Source organism: Erinaceus europaeus, chromosome 7 (genome assembly GCF_950295315.1).
Source record: "Erinaceus europaeus chromosome 7, mEriEur2.1, whole genome shotgun sequence".
In the NCBI taxonomy this organism is placed as follows: domain Eukaryota; kingdom Metazoa; phylum Chordata; class Mammalia; order Eulipotyphla; family Erinaceidae; genus Erinaceus; species Erinaceus europaeus.
This window is the reverse complement of record NC_080168.1, coordinates 1,598,297-1,613,809: the sequence shown is the minus strand read 5'-3', so window position 1 is coordinate 1,613,809 and position 15,513 is coordinate 1,598,297. Positions and strand designations below refer to the sequence as shown.

The 15,513-nt window shown below is 59.4% G+C and overlaps 1 protein-coding gene across 6 annotated transcripts in view; it reads right to left on the bottom strand.

Annotated features, from left to right (window-relative positions):
* Positions 1–13,960, bottom strand: part of FARP2 (FERM, ARH/RhoGEF and pleckstrin domain protein 2) — a 45,581-nt gene extending 31,621 nt beyond the window's left edge. For all 6 annotated transcript variants that reach the window (XM_060193608.1, XM_060193609.1, XM_060193610.1 and 3 more), the window contains exons 1-2: positions 13,927–13,960; positions 10,579–10,781 (exon numbers count right to left, since the gene is read on the bottom strand). In XM_060193608.1, coding sequence (XP_060049591.1) covers positions 10,579–10,764 — 186 coding nt within the window. In that variant the 5' untranslated portion in view covers positions 10,765–10,781; positions 13,927–13,960. The remainder of the gene's footprint in view (positions 1–10,578; positions 10,782–13,926) is intronic.
* Positions 13,961–15,513: the final 1,553 nt, after the last annotated feature.

The following is a 15,513-nucleotide window of genomic DNA, read 5'->3' as shown; positions in this document are numbered from 1 at the left end:
TGGGACAGGTGGGGACAGACTCAGAGCAGAGTTGGGGACAGGTGGGGACAGAGTCAGAGCAGAGATTGGGGACAGGTGGGGACAGACTCAGAGCAGAGATTGGGACAGGTGGGGACAGACTCAGAACAGAGTTGGGGACAGGTGGGGATAGACTCAGAGCAGAGTTGGGGACAAACTCAGAGCAGAGATTGGGGACAGGTGGGGACAGACTCAGATCAGAGTTGGGGAGAGGTGGGGACAGACTCAGAGCAGAGTTGGAGACAAGTGGGGACAGAGTCAGAGCAGAGATTGGGGACAAGTGGGGACAGACTCAGAGCAGAGTTGGGGACAGGTGGGGACAGACTCAGAGCAGAGATGGGGACAGGTGGGGACAGACTCAGAGCAGAGATTGGGGACAGGTGGGGACAGACTCAGAGCAGAGTTGGGGACAGGTAGGGACAGACTCAGAGCAGAGTTGGGGACAGGTGGGGACAGACTCAGAGCAGAGATTGGGACAGGTGGGGACAGACTCAGAGCAGAGTTGGGGACAGGTGGGGACAAAGTCAGAGCAGAGTTGGGGACAGGTGGGGACAGACTCAGAGCAGAGTTGGGGACAAGTGGGGACAGACTCAGAGCAGAGGTGGGGACAGGTGGGGACAGACTCAGAGCAGAGATGTGGACAGGTGGGGACAGACTCAGAGCAGAGTTGGGGACAGGTGGGGACAGACTCAGAGCAGAGGTGGGGACAGACTCAGAGCAGAGATGTGGACAGGTGGGGACAGACTCAGAGCAGAGTTGGGGACAGGTGGGGACAGACTCAGAGCAGAGGTGGGGACAGACTCAGAGGTCTGGGAGCAGCACAGAGCTGGGGCCCATCCATTCCCTGGGAAGCAGACGCAGATGCAGGGGCCCTCTGTCCATAGGGCCTGCAGGAACTGGGCCCCAGCCCATTCCCAGATGACACTAACACGGCCCTTGTGCCCACTCCCAGCAACCTGACACTGACCCCGGACCCAGTCGTCTTCCGGGCAGCTGCCCTGCGAGTCTGCTATCTGGGAGGGAAGGGCCCCCGGGAAGGAGGGGTTGGCAGTGTTTCCTGGGGGCCAGGAGCACGTGCAGTGTGACTGACTGCCAGAGTTGGCTTCCAGGGCTGGGGATGGAGGCCCCGGCAGCAGTGGTGCGGGGTCTCCTAACCCAGCATGGCAGTGACTCAGACCTTACTGAACAGCGACGGAGAGCTTGAGTTAGATGACAGGTTTTCATCTAAAACTATTCAGGGACAGGCAACGGGGGAAGAAACATCCAGGGCTTCTGGGCAGTGGGAGGACCCCAGGAGAGCAGAAGGGCCACCAGGCAGCAGGTTGGCAGAGCAGTGGTCACCCCCCACTCTGAGATGCTGAGAACATCATAAAGAATGTGACTCTTTCTCTTAAGGGTGGCCTTTGGCTGGTGTGGTGCTGGGACCTATACACACCTGACAGACCACAGGGTTGAGTGCCCATGGGCCCCGAGAGGGAATACCCAGCCTCCACCACCATGAAGCTCCCCGGGCGTCCATTCACACCAGGACTTGAACCCAGCGCCTCACACTCAGCAGGAAGTCGCTCTAGCCACAAAGCAAGCCACTCCCGGCCTCGAGAAATGTGATTCTGTAACACCTAACAAGACGGGAGGAGGGTGGGTCGTGCGGAGGCGCAGCGGGTTAAGCGCTTGTGGCGCAAAGCTCAAGGACCTCAAGGATGCCGGTTCAAGCTCCCAGCTCCCCACCTGCAGGGGAGTCGCTTCACAAGCGGTGAAGCAGGTCTGCAGGTGTCTGTCTTTCTCTCCCCCTCTCTGTCTTCCCCTCCTCTCTCCATTTCTCTCTGTCCTATCCAACAATGATGACATCAATAACAACAATAATGACCACAACAAGGCTACAACAACAAGGGCAACAAAGGGGGGGGGGGATGGCCTCCAGGAGCAGTGGATTCATGGTGCAGGCACTGAGCCCCAGCAATAACCCTGGAGGCAAAAAAAAAAAAAAACCAACAAGATGGGAGGAGGGATGCCCCCACCACCAGTACAGGAGTCACTGCTGTGACCATGACATCAGGACAGCGAGGACTTGAGGACACAAGTGGGCAGGTGCTGGTGTCTCCACAGAGGTGGCATCCAGGGCACCATGGGCACGGGGAGAGCAGGCCATGCTCTTCCGGGCCTCCCTCACTTCCGGCGAGCCAGCTGCAAGGCACAAAGGGCTCCTTGTCAGAGGGCCAGCACGCCCCAGAGGAGGGCCTGGACTTCTGTGTCCGCAGGGACAGGGAATGACTCACAGGCTGGGCGTGCACGGCCCACACGGGCTGCTTCTCACGGACCCTCTCGGCAACAGAACAGGCTGGCGGGAAGGACGGGGCTGGGATGGCGGTGCAGACGCTGGGCGGGCACCAGGACCAGCTCCCTATGTGGGGAGGTGCCTGTCCTTGCGTTTAAGGCTCCAGCAGCTTGTTCACTGCCCCACACACCTCCCAACCTGGGTGCCGTCCACCTCCCCACATAGGGAGCTGGTGTGGGCAGTGGACAGGCTGCTGGAGCTTTAAACACAGGGTCCAGGGTTTGAGCCGCTGTACGGCATGAGGACAGAGTGGACGGCAGGAGCAGGCTGCTGGCCTTCAACTCTACACAGGGCCCGTTGTAGACTGTGGGGGTGTGTGGTGGGGACAAAGTCTCTTTATTCTCTTCTCTGTCCTCGGCCCCCTGGGAACGGGCAGTGGCATCCTTCAAGTCCTCTGCCAGTGGCCACTCCCCGGCTCCAGCTTCCCCTTCGGCTGGCAAAGTCCCCCCAGGCCAGCAGCGTCTCCTCCACTCTGCTGAGACACCTACCCCCCACTCAGGCAAGCTGTGTGGTGATGCCACCCGGAGCCCATGGAAGCTGAGCTGGAGGCCCTGAGGGTGCTGGCACCTCCAGAGACGTGCCCCCTTCCCAAGTGCCTGTGGGGTGTGGGGGTGGGTGTCTGTGAGGGCATTGGGGCCAGCCTCCACCAGCCAGCAACTCTGCTTAGGATTCTGTGGGTCAGAGCCTCACTTACATGTCAATCCTGTTAACTCTTTATACTTTAGCTGGAGACGAACAGGGAGGGAGGGACAGAGAGATGAGAGAGATACCACGGTATGGCTCCACCCTCTGTGGAGTTTCTTCAGTGCTGTGATGCCACCATGTGGCACTGGGACTTGAACCCGGGGCCTTGGAGAAGTAAGGTGTGTGCCCCTCACAGAGCATGTCCATGTGAGAACTGCCAGGCACTGGCCCCCTCCATGTGCCAGAACCAACCCCCCCAGCCGGCCCTGCCCCCACCCTCCCCAGGCTGCAGGGGCCCTGTCACCTTTTGGGGCCCTCCCTGGAGGAACGGCCTCTCCTGACCTGTGGTGTCTGGCCCAGGCAGCCTGCTGGCCACTCTGTCCACCTACGAGGGCTTCCTGTCTGCTACCCCCTTCCCCTGAGCCTCAGCTGTGGAGGAGGTATGGGGCGCTTCCTACCTACAGGCCCTCCTTGCCACCCGGCTGTTCTCCGACCTGCAGTCATGGCCAGACCAGCCTCTGGGGGTGCAGTGGGAAGGCCCCAGAAAGGCCCACGGCCTGAGCCTGCAAAGCAGCATAGGAACACGGGACATGTCCCTCTGTCCCAGCCCAGCCTGTGGGGCGTGGGGAGGTGGAGGACAGCTTGGGGGGGAGGGGAGGAGGAGCCGAGGAGCCGGGACTCTGGCCACTCAGAGGAAGCAATGAATGGACACGCACTGTTTGCACCTGCCATCCCCTCACACGGCCTACCCCCCACGAGACACCACAGCCAAAGGGAGGCCTCCGCATTCTGGTAGGTTCTTCATCTCCAGCTCAGCGACAGGAAAGATGCCTCCGGAGTCAGCCATCATGTGTGGCCCTGGAAGTCCCCGTTCCCTGCTATCAGCTGAGGGCTGGTGGCCTCTCACTTGCAGGAGCCTGCAGGTACCCACGTGGGAACCCATCTGTTGACCCACAGGGGCTACCAGAGAGGGTCACCCCTCAGGAAGGGTCAACTGGGCAAGACTGGTCCCCCAGGAGCCTCACAAAAAAGCCCAGGGACAAGGCCTGGAGCCAGCATGGTGGTGACACAGGAGCACGCGGGTCCCAGCAGAGAGGCCCGGGTTCACGATGCTGCTGTGTGCCCTCCGCCAAGATAAATCAATTAGGAAAGACAATAAAGGTGGTGGACGGTGGCGCTCCCAGTTGAGTGTATGTTACCGCGCACAAGGACCAGGTTCAAGCCCCTGATCCCCACCTTCAGGGGAGAAGCTTCATAAGTGGTGAAGTAGGGCTGCAGGTGTCTCTCTGTTTCTCTCCTTCTCTCTCCCTCCCCCTGCCTTCTCAATTTCTCTGTCCTAATAACAAAGGAAAAAGAAAAGAAAGTGTTGTCGAGTCTGAAGCAGGGGCATGAGCTTCTTGGAGTGCTTCGTGGTCCTCGCGGGCCCGTCAGCCGTGGTGGGTGTGGTGTGAGGTTGGCATCTGCTCCCCACTCTGTGGAGTCTGGGAGGCCGCTTCCTCTCCCTGGACAGCAGGATCCTCTTGCTGTGGCATTTTTATGAGTTGACCACGAGTGTTTGGGGCTATTTTGGGACTCTCCTTTTTTATTTTATGGGCAGGGAGGGGAGGTCAGGAATGGGCACGGCTTCACTCTGGCTGGCTGGGCGGTATTTCTGAGCAGCCTCTGGGGCTCAAGTCTGCACTTATTTACTCATTTATTTACTTAATTTTGAATGACTTTATCTTATTATTGGAGAGAGAGAGAGAGAGAGAAAATGAGAGGTGAGGAGAGACAGAGAGACACCTGCAGCCCTGCTTCACTGCTTGTGAAACAACCCGGGGGGCTGGAACCGGGATCCTTACGCCGGTCCTTGTGCTTAGCGCCACCTGAGCTTAACCCGCTGCGCTACCGCCCGACTCCCAGCACTTACTTCTAACCGGTCACATAGGTTCACAATATAACCCACATGACTCCCTCTAGGGTATACAAGGCGTGAGGTGGGTCTAAGCAGAAGTCAGACACAAACCCCCCGAGGCTGGCCGCCCCTGGTTTACCCTGAGCTGACACAGCTCAACCCGTCCCTTGTACGTGTCTCAGAGAGTTTACAAGATGGCAGGTGCTCCAAAGCCTGAGCGTCACTGAGTTGCCACAACTGAAAACACATCTAGAGGCGAGAAAGTTACTCTCCTGCCGCTGCAGAGCTCGGGCGTCCCGCCATCCAATACCAGCACGTCCAGAGAAGTGAGCGGCCATCAGCCAGGCACAGACCATCCCTATGGGCAACGGGAGGGTAAATGCCAGTGCCGTCAAGCCTACTTGCTTCTTGTCCTCATGGCTACTGGGGTGTCATCACCCCAAGCTGACTTTCAGATAGACAGACAGAGACAGTGACAGAGAGACACCACTGCACTCAAGCTTCTTCCCTCTGAAAGACGGGGGCCGGGCTTGAACTTGGGCTGTGCCCAGGACGGAGCACACACGCTATCCAAGTGCTCGCTCTCGGTGGTCCCCAGCCTTGTTTGAAAATGGCACCGTGGGGGTCGGGTGGTGGCGCACCTGGTTGAGCGCACACATGACAGGGCGCAAGGACCCGGGTTCGAGCCCCCTGGTCCCCACCTGCAGGGGGAAAGCTTCACGAGTGGTGAAGCAGGGCTGCGGGGGTCTCTCTGTCTCTCTCCCTCGCTATCTCCCCCTTCCTTCTCAATTTCTGGCTGTCTCTATCCAATAAATAAAGATTTAAAAGACTTTAAAAAATAATAATTAGGGAGTCGGGGCGGTAGCGCAGCGGGTTAAGCGCAGGTGGCGCAAAGCACAAGGACCTGCATAAGGATCCCGGTTCGAGCCCCCGGCTCTCCACCTGCAGGGGAGTCGCTTCACAGGCGGTGAAGCAGGTCTGCAGGTGTCTGTCTTTCTCTCCCCCGTCTGTCTTCCCCTCCTCTCTCCATTTCTCTCTGTCCTATCCAACAATGACAGCAATAACTACAACAATAAAATAATAAGGGCAACAAAAGGGAATAAATAATAATAGTAATAATAATAATAATAATAATAATTACAGGGTGGGGGTATAGCATAATGATTATGCAAAGAGACTTTCATGCCTGAGGCTTTCAAGTCCCAGGTTCAGTCCCCTACACCGCCGTAAGCCAGAGCTGAGCAGTGCTCTGGTAAAAATAAATAATAATAATAACAGATCATGCCAACTCTGTCCAATTAATAAATTATTTATTTAAAAAAAAAAGAAAATGGCTCCTCAGGCTGGCCAGGGAACTCACGGCGGTGCTTCCCTCAGGCACTTGTCAAAAAGCAGGCAGAGCCTGTCTCCAGCATGGGTGCAGGCCACCCACGGCTTCACTCCACAGACGGAGTGGGTGGTGTTTGGATGTGGCCCCATGCTGCAGAGGAGCAGGGTGTCCAGGTGTCTTTGAGAACATTCCACAGGTCGGCCACATGAAGTGACCAGCGGGCGGGGGAGAGCCCGCCACGGCCCCACCACGCCACCGCCCCCATCATGCTGCATGGCGAGGCTGGGTGCTGTGGGCTCTCCCCAGCTCCCCTCTTCTGAAAAGGGTCTGGAGCCGTGAAGTTCCAGTGATGACGGAAACCATGAACTGGCAGGGACTGGATGCTGGTATGCTCAGTTGAGAGCACATGTTACGGTGCTCAAGGACACGGGTTCAAGCCCCTACTCCCCACCTTCAGGGGGAAAGCTTTGTAAGTGGTGATGCAGGGCTGCAGGTGCCTCTTTCTATCTCTCCTTCTCGATCTCCCCCATTTCTCTCTTTTTTTTTTTTATAGAATTTATTTTTAAATATTTATTTTATTTATTTTTTCCCTTTTGTTGCCCTTGTTGTTTTATTGTTGTAGTTATTATTGTTGTTGTCATTGTTGGATAAGACAGAGAGAAATGGAGAGAGGAGGGGAAGACAGACAGGGAGAGAGACAGACAGACACCTGCAGACCTGCTTCACCGCCTGGGAAGCGACTCCCCTGCAGGTGGGGAGCCGGGGTTCGAACCGGGATCCTTATGCCAGTCCTTGTGCTTTGCGCCACAAACCCGCTGCGCTACAGCCCGACTCCCCATTTCTCTCTTTTCTATCCAATAAATTAGTTAAATATTTTCAAGAAATGGCCAGAAAGAGCTGCCACACCTCTCTTGTCAGGAATATGAAGGACAGGGCCACCACCAGACATGCTCACACCATGAGGACACCACCGGCAAAATGAAGCCCACAACAAGGGTGCTGGAGGGGGAGGGAGTGGGGACACAGACCACTCGCCTGAGGGAACGAGGAGGCTCCCTGCTTAGACCCAGCATGTGGTCAGGAGTCTGAGCACAGGGCAGAGGGGGGGGGGGGCAGAGGGCGGGTGTGAGGAGACGGCTGCAAACTGACCGCAGCAGCCTGGCCCTCCCCTGCTGAACCGCTTCACGCGTGCAGCCCAGAGTCCACCCTCTGCATGCCGGTGGGCACAGTGTCCTGAGTAAGCCAGCCCCAGACAGCCCTGTGAGTGTGCATGGCATGGGGCGCTTCCCCTGTGCACATAAGCATGTATCTGTGTGCACACGCATGTGCGACTCACATGGCCGTGCATGTGTGTGTTGGTGGGCGCACACGTGTGAGCATGCGCTGACGTGCATGTGTGTGCAGGCATGAGCATGGGGCATGTGTATGTGGGGGGTGCTTATGAGGGCACACGAGTGTGTACATGCATGTGGCTGTGCTGTTAGTGTGCGTGCATGTGTGAGTGCACATGTGAGTGCACGTCTGTGTGTGCGCGCACCGAGGGTGGGTGAGTGGGGCCCAGGAGCTCGCTGTCCCCTCTGCCTGGAGTCACCCACCACCTTCCTGGTCACTGTGGTCAGAGCAGCAGAGCTGCTGCCCAAGACAAGTGACTGTTTGCTGCAGCAGGCGGGCTCACGGTCCCGTGGTCCCGTGGTCCCGTGGCCGGGACAGAGCCCGCGCCTCCCCAAGCAGCTGGTGGCAGTGGAGGCTGCTCTTCCTGCCACAGAGTCAGGGCGGCGCCCGATCCAACGGCCGGCATCTGGCTGTCAGGCGTGTGGAATCCTGACTGTGCCTCCCAGCCAGAAAGGAAGTGGGGCGTCTTTGCGGAGAAGGCCTCCTAACGCCATCCAGCCTGGATTCCAGCACGTGTCATGTCTGGGAGCTAGAGCCTCCACAATCCTTCGCAGAAAAGGACAAAGCTGGGCTGGAGGCCTGCGTCAGCTGGAGGGGAGGCCGCGCAGGGCAGCACAGGCGCCAGCCAGAGAGCACAGCCGCCTCCCCTCCAGCAGGTCCCACCGTTCATTCACCGCGTACCACCGACCACCCACGGCCTGGGCTTTCATGGGCTTCGGAGATGATGGCCATGCATACACCCCCCCCCCCCCGCCCTGCCCCAGGAGCCTTTCTGTCCCTCAGGAAGCCCCCACTGCAGCCAGGGAGAGACACCCCTGCAACCCAAGGCAAGCCTGCTCTCAGATACACCCCTGCAGTCCAAGATACACCTTCAGCTCAAGAAACCCTTGCACCCTGTAGCACCCCTGCACCCCAAGGAACTCCCGTGCCCCGAGACACTCCTATACCTCAAGGCATCCTGCTCCCAGAGACACCACTGCACCCCAACACACCTCCAGCCCAAGATACCACTGTGCCCTGAGACATTCCTCCATCCCAAGGTACCCCAAGGCACTGCTGCACCTCGAGACACACCTGCTCCCCAAGGCACCTTCATACCCCAAAACAGCCATGCACGCTAAGGTACTACTGCCCTCCTAGACATCCCTGCACCCCAGGGCACCCCTGTACCCTGAGACAGCCCTGTACTCCAAGACTCAGCCTCACACACACCTGCACCCCGTCCCACTGTGGCCAGGCCTGCTGGCTCCAGGCAGTTCTCTCTGGAGACCTGAAGCTCTTTTATCAGCAAACAAGCATCAAACATCCCACTCAGATCAAAGGTCCGGGCCAAGCCAGGCCAGGGCAGCAGGCTGGGAAGGGCCTTTGCCTTGCTACGTGTGCAGCTCAGGCTTGAGCCACAGCACTGGGGAGAATGTCAGCACTGGGTGTCTCATCCTCTCTGTTTCTGTCTGTCCGTCTGTCTCTCTGAATGAGAAAGTGACCTGGGAGCCGTGGAACTGTGCCCGTGTGAGGACCAGGCTCTGAAAACTCTAGCAACAAGATGCAGCCCTCCCAGGACCAGGAAACAGATCATCTGGCGGAATGACCCTCCGCCACACTCGAGGACCCAGGTTTGAGCCCCCAGCCACCATATGGTGAAGCAGTGCTGTGGTGTCTCTCCTCTCTGTCTCTCTCTCCCACCCTCTATCTAAGCCCAGAGCAGTGGAGCCATACAGGCTTGAACCCCAGCAAGAACCCAGGCCGCTAAAAAGTCAGTCCGTTTATTCCAACACACAGCGACAAGCTTGCCCTCCACACACTCTCTGGAACGCGCTGGCTCCTGAGACACACAGTGAGGGTCACTCAGCTGGGTCCCTTGGAAGCGTGGCTCTTCCCTTCTGGCCCCTGCGTCGGCTGGCTGGCACCCACAGGACGCTGTCAGTGCTCTCTGGAGCACCCTCCGTTCTCCCTCCCTGCCCACAGCAAGTGGCTGATCCAGGAGGGTACCACAACAATGGGATCTCTTGCCTCAGCCTGGTGCCCACAGGAGAGGCCTCTAGGGCAGAAGGGGAGTGCCCACACCCTGCTCTCTGGGGCAAAGGTGGGTCTGCTTCCTGCCTGGCTGCCCACCCACGCCAGTGACAAGGCAGCTAAACTGGTCCTGCCAGTCTAGGTGACCGCCCAGGGCTTTCTTCATGGGCTCAGCCCCACACCAGCACTGGCACTGCCCTGGCAAGGCTTCCCACACCTCAGCATGACCACTGTCTCCGCCAAGGCCACTGGGCCTCCTTCCCTGTGTCCACCTGGACCTCCCTCGTGTCCACCTGGGCCTCCTTAACCATGTCCACCTGGACCTCCTTAACCATGTCCACCTGGACCTCCCTCGTGTCCACCTGGGCCTCCTTAACCATGTCCATCTGGACCTCCCTTGTGTCCACCTGGACCTCCCTCATGTCCACCTGGGCCTCCTTAACCATGTCCACCTGGACCTCCCTCCTTGTGTCCACCTGGACCTCCCTCGTGTCCACCTGGGCCTCCTTAACCATGTCCACCTGGACCTCCTTAACCATGTCCACCTGGACCTCCCTCGTGTCCACCTGGGCCTCCTTAACCATGTCCACCTGGACCTCCCTCCTTGTGTCCACCTGGACCTCCCTCATGTCCACCTGGGCCTCCCTCCTCGTGTCCACCTGGACCTCCCTCGTGTCCACCTGGATCTCCTTAACCATGTTCACCAGGACCTCCTTAACCATGTCCTCTTGGATCACATGTGCTGTGTGGACAGTGGGAGGGCCTGTCCCAACACTCAGAAGCTGGGCGTGCTTTACATGAACCCACAGGGCTGGCGGCCCCTGGGGGACCTTGCCCACACCCAGGGAAGACTGAGGACATCGAGGGAGAACGGTGGACATGAGCACACCGGAACCCTGCCCTTGGCCTGACCTCCACGTCCAGCATCTCCATGGAGTCGTCCAGTAGCCTCACGTGCACCGTCAAGCACTTGTCCCTTGGGGGCGCCACTGGCCGTGTCCCCAGCGTCTGCCCCGGCTCCAGGCTGCTCACTCCAGCCGGGGTCCGAGTCCCCAGGCGTGAGGCGGGCGTGGGCAGGGCACGGTAGGTGCCATCCATCTTCCTGGCTGTCCTGCCTGAAGGGAGAAAGAGTGTTACCAGGAGGGGCTGAGCCGAGCAGGGACAGGGGACCTGGGGACACAGGGCCTGCACAGTGTAGGTGACAGAGACCCAGTCAGGGCCCAGGCACAGTGGGCAGGGCATTCTCTTCCACACCCTAGGTCCTGGGTTCAAGCCTTAGTCCCATGAAAGCACTAAGGGTGGGGGCTCGATGGAGGGTGGCCAGCTATCATCCTCCGCTCTGCTGAGCACGATGGGCCCTGTGGGCCAGGCGCCAGACACTGTGGCCTTCTGGTGTCTGGATGACCTGACACAGCAGGCTCAGCGGGTGTCTTGGGCGACAGATGGAAGCCACGGGGACATGGCCACAGAGGCACTTTTGTCACCAAGTCTGTCTGTCACTCTGGCCTGGGGAAGCCCAACCTCTGCCGCTCAGTTTTCTATAGCAGCTTCATACAAGACACAAAAGAAGATCTATGGGTGGTCCGGGAGGTGGCGCAGTGGCTAAGGCACTGGACTCTCAAGCATGAGGTCCTGAGTTTGATCCCCGGCAGCACATGTACCAGAGTGATGTCTGGTTCTTTCTCTTATCATTTCTCATGAATCAGTAAATAAAATCTTAAAAAAAAAAAAAAAAAGATCTATGGGTCTGGCTGATAGCTCACCAGGTAGGGCAGCTGCCTTGCTGGGAGTGCAGCCTGGGCTCAAACCCTGGCACTACACTGGAGGTGCAATAGCACCAGGGGAAGCTCCAGAGCGAGGGGTTTTCCAGCCTCGCCTCTGCCCCTCCCATCCCTGCCCTAAGTTAAAAAAAAAAAAAAGACAAAGTCACCTCTGGAGGAGGAGAACAGTGCAGCACAGCGGTGACAAGCAGGAGGACCTGGTGGTCACCGATGAGTGAAGGCCCTGCGGACCTGCGTAGCTCACTGTGCGGAGGGAGCTGGCTGGCCCGGCCCCTCCCTTCCGTGGGAGAGAGCACTGTGCTCAGAGCATCCTGCTGGCCTCCCGGCTCTGCACAAGCTGCTGCCGCTGGAGCTGGTGTCCTGCCGCGTCTCACAGCCTCCCTTCACCATGTGTCCCCGGTGTCCTGCCCTCTACCCCCTCCCAGCACTGTCACTCTGTCCCCTTTCCTGCAGACCATCCCCTCTGCTTGCTCCCACTCCAGGCTCTCTGGTCCCTCTCTCCTGTGTCCCCCTGGGCAGCGGGGCCACTGGAACCGCTCTGCCTGCTGGGTGGAGGGCCATGTGTGGTCAGGTGGAGGAGGGGTGTGGGCTCAGGGCAGGGAGTGGAGGGAGGGCACTAGGAGAGACAGTACAGGCCCACTCCGCCATCCACGGAGCTCTCCCGTGCTGTCTGTGGCATCCCCATGTGGTGTTGGGGCTGGCTTGAACCCGGGGCCTCAGGGCCCGAGTCTGTTTCCCCTCCTGCTAAGGTCACACAGCCTTCCTCACAGGCTTGCAGCTGAGCTTAGACTCAGGGTCTGGTGCCTCACAGCCTCGAACCTCAGTTGCACATAGCTTCTCTGTGAGAGAAAGAACATTGGGAGCAGAGAGCTCGCTGGGTCAGGCCTGTGCCCAGATTTGAGCCCTGACAGTGCCTGGGAGCAGCACTGGCGGGATACCTTGGTACCGCAGTGTCTCTGTGTCTCTGTCAGCATAAGGAAGAGCCCTGGGTGATGACAGCACACGTGGGAGGGCTGGGCCCCTGCAGAGATATGGCGGCTGTGCCTTACAAATCCCTGGCAGCAGTGGCCTGGGAGATAGCATGGTGGGAGGAGTGCCAGACTTGCATCCAGGCGACCCCAGTTCACTCCGCAACGCTGTGCATGCCGACTCTCATTCCCTCTCTCTCCTGGAGGGATCAGAACCTCTTGGTGTTCTTGCTAGCAGCCTGCCTGACCCCACTGTTCCTGGAGGCCATATTTTTTCCTTTCAGCTAAGGCGTAGAGAGACAGAGAGAAAGGCACCGGCAGCACTACTTTGCCCCTCGTGAAGCTTCCCCTTTCAGCTGGGCACCAGGGTTTGAACCCAGGTCCCCCGTTCATGGTGACAAGTGTACCTGGTCCCAGTCACTGCACACCCAGCCCCGGGTCCACAGCCAGAAGCCGGGAGGCTGACGCCACCCATGTGGACTTGGCCTCCCTTCCTGTCTGGATGGACATGAGCAAACACGATCTGCCTTACAGACAAGCAAATGGCGTCTGTGCCCGCAGCAGGAGGGGGCCCAGGGCCTGGAGTCCACTGCCCCCCAGACTCCCCACAGCACATCTGTCCACCCACCTCAGTGCCAAGACCATTGGGAGCAGGTGGCGTGGCCAGACAGTGACCCCACATCAGCCTCCCCAGGCCCGCCACCATAAGTGGGGTGCACAACCAGATCGCACCTCTGCTCAGATTTTGAGGGACCCCATTGGAGTGTGGGCTTGAGGCGTTTGCCAGGGCACAGCCAGGCTGCAGGTGCAGGACCCCCTGACTCAGTGACAGTCACCCAGCCCTGCTCAGCCAGGCGCAGGCCTCGCACCCCAAGGCTGCCCCCACACCCTGCCACAGAACCCACAGGTGGCTCCCAGGTGAGGTGGCGGGAAGTGCACACCTGCAGGCTTCCCACAGATCTGCGCCAGCGTGAGGGCGTGGTCCTGGGCCAGGAGATTCCCACTGGGCTCCGCACGGCCTCCGGAGGGACACTGCCGCCCAGCCTGGGGTTCCAGCGGGTGGGGGGACATCAGCACCCAGCTTAGGGGGGCACTGCCACCCACTTTGGGATGGGGGGCATTGGCACCCGGCCCAAGGCCTGGAGGGACACTGCTGCCCAGTCCAGGATTCTGGGGGACACTTGCATCCTGCCTGGGGCTCGGAGGGAGGGGGACACGTCGGCCAGTCCTGCGTCTCCACACTGAGTGCTGGCGGCCCACCCACAGGCTCCAGGCTGACATTCCTCCGCGCCCCAGGAGACAGGCCCAGTCAATCCGGTTCTCCCCGAGGAAAGGCCCCAGCGGCCCACGGTTCCAGCCCAGGCTCCACAAGGACACGGCTGCCGCCCGGCCAGACCCCACGCTGTTCTGTGTCCAGGAGGGACAGTTCCCGCCCAGAGGGGCTTCTGCCACGGACGCTGCCCGGCCCAGCCGGGGCTGCAGAGAGACAGTCCTCGGCTTCCCGGACTCACCCGCGGCCTGTCCACACTGCTGCCCCGTGTCCGGCCCTCCTGTCCGCGTCCACACAGCCGCCCGTAGCCTCCGCGCCCCTCCCGCTCCCGACTGCCCGCGGGCCGGCCCGCCCCCGCCCGACCACGCCCCTCGAGACCACGCCCACAATACACGTCACGCCCCGCCCACATACAGACCACGCCCGGGCCTGCCCCGCCCCTGAAGCAATCACCAAGCCCACCCCGCACATACCCCGCCCCTCACACCACGCCTCCCTCGCGGACGCGCCGCCGATTGGCCTGCCCACAGGTGGGGCGGGGCTTGAGTAGTTGGGAGGGCGGGATGGGAAAGATTCGAGTTCTGATTGGGCGACAGGCGGGGAGAGGGCGGGGCAGGAGGGCTCGAGGATTCAGATACTCAGGCTTAGGGGCGGGGCATGACTGGGGGCGGGGCCTCTGTCCAGGCTGTCGAGAGGACTGGCCATTCATTTTTTAAATCTTATTATTGGATAGAGACAGAAATTGAGAGGAGAGAAACCTGCACAGCCCTGCTTCACCACTTATGAAGCTTCCCTCCTGCAGGTGGGGACCAGGGGCTTGAACCCAGGTTCTTGTGCACTGTAGTGTGTGCACTTAAGCAGGTGCGCCACCGCCTGGCCCCCTAGTACTGGCCATTCAAATCCAGCATTTCTTCTTCTAGCGTTTGCCCTTCTTCCGTAGCCAGTCAACAGCGTCAGGTTGAGCCTGATGTAAAGTTTCGAGACCTCCTTTGAATCTGGAGAGGTGGCAGTCGTTGACTATGTGGGTCATAGTCTGTCTGGAGCCGCAGGGGCAGTTCGGGTCGTCTCTGGCTCCCCAGCGATGGAACATAGCGGCGCACCGGCCATGGACTGTTCCATAGCGATTGAGGAGGGCCCAATCATAACGTGCTAGGTCAAAGCCGGGTTGATGCTCGCAGGGGTCTGTGATGAGGTGTTTGTTCTTTACCTCAGCTGACTGCCAACTCTGTTTCCAAGAGTCTGGAACAGAGAAGTTCAGTGTAGGCGTAGGGGACCAGATTGGGTGACGAGACGTCAAGCGTTGGACAGGGTGGGCGAAGATATCCGCGTATATTGGCAGGTCCGGTCGAGCGTAGACGTGGGAAATGAACTTAGATGATGCCGCATCCCGACGAATATCTGGCGGGGCGATGTTGCTAAGAACTGGCAGCCATGGAACTGGGGTGGAACGGATGGTTCCAGAAATGATCCTCATGGAGGAATATAATTTGGAATCGACCAAGTGGACATGGGGGCTACAGAACCATACTGGGGCACAGTATTCTGCAGTGGAATAGCATAAATCCAGCATTGGAAGCCAGATTCAAAGCTCCAAGGCCCAGCCACTCCAGGGCCCCCTCCAGCCTCAGCAGGATGCCCCATCCAGGGGACCCAGGCCTCCAGTTCCTGGAGGCTTCCTCGTTGCAAGTCCTCAGGAACCCCTTCCTCTGGGCTTCAGGGGTACCCATCCCCACATTCTAGGGTTCACCCAGAGCAGACTAGCTAGCTCATTCACCAGCCCACCTACAGAGCTGGGCCTCCAGACAGAAACCTGACCCTCCCGGTCGCC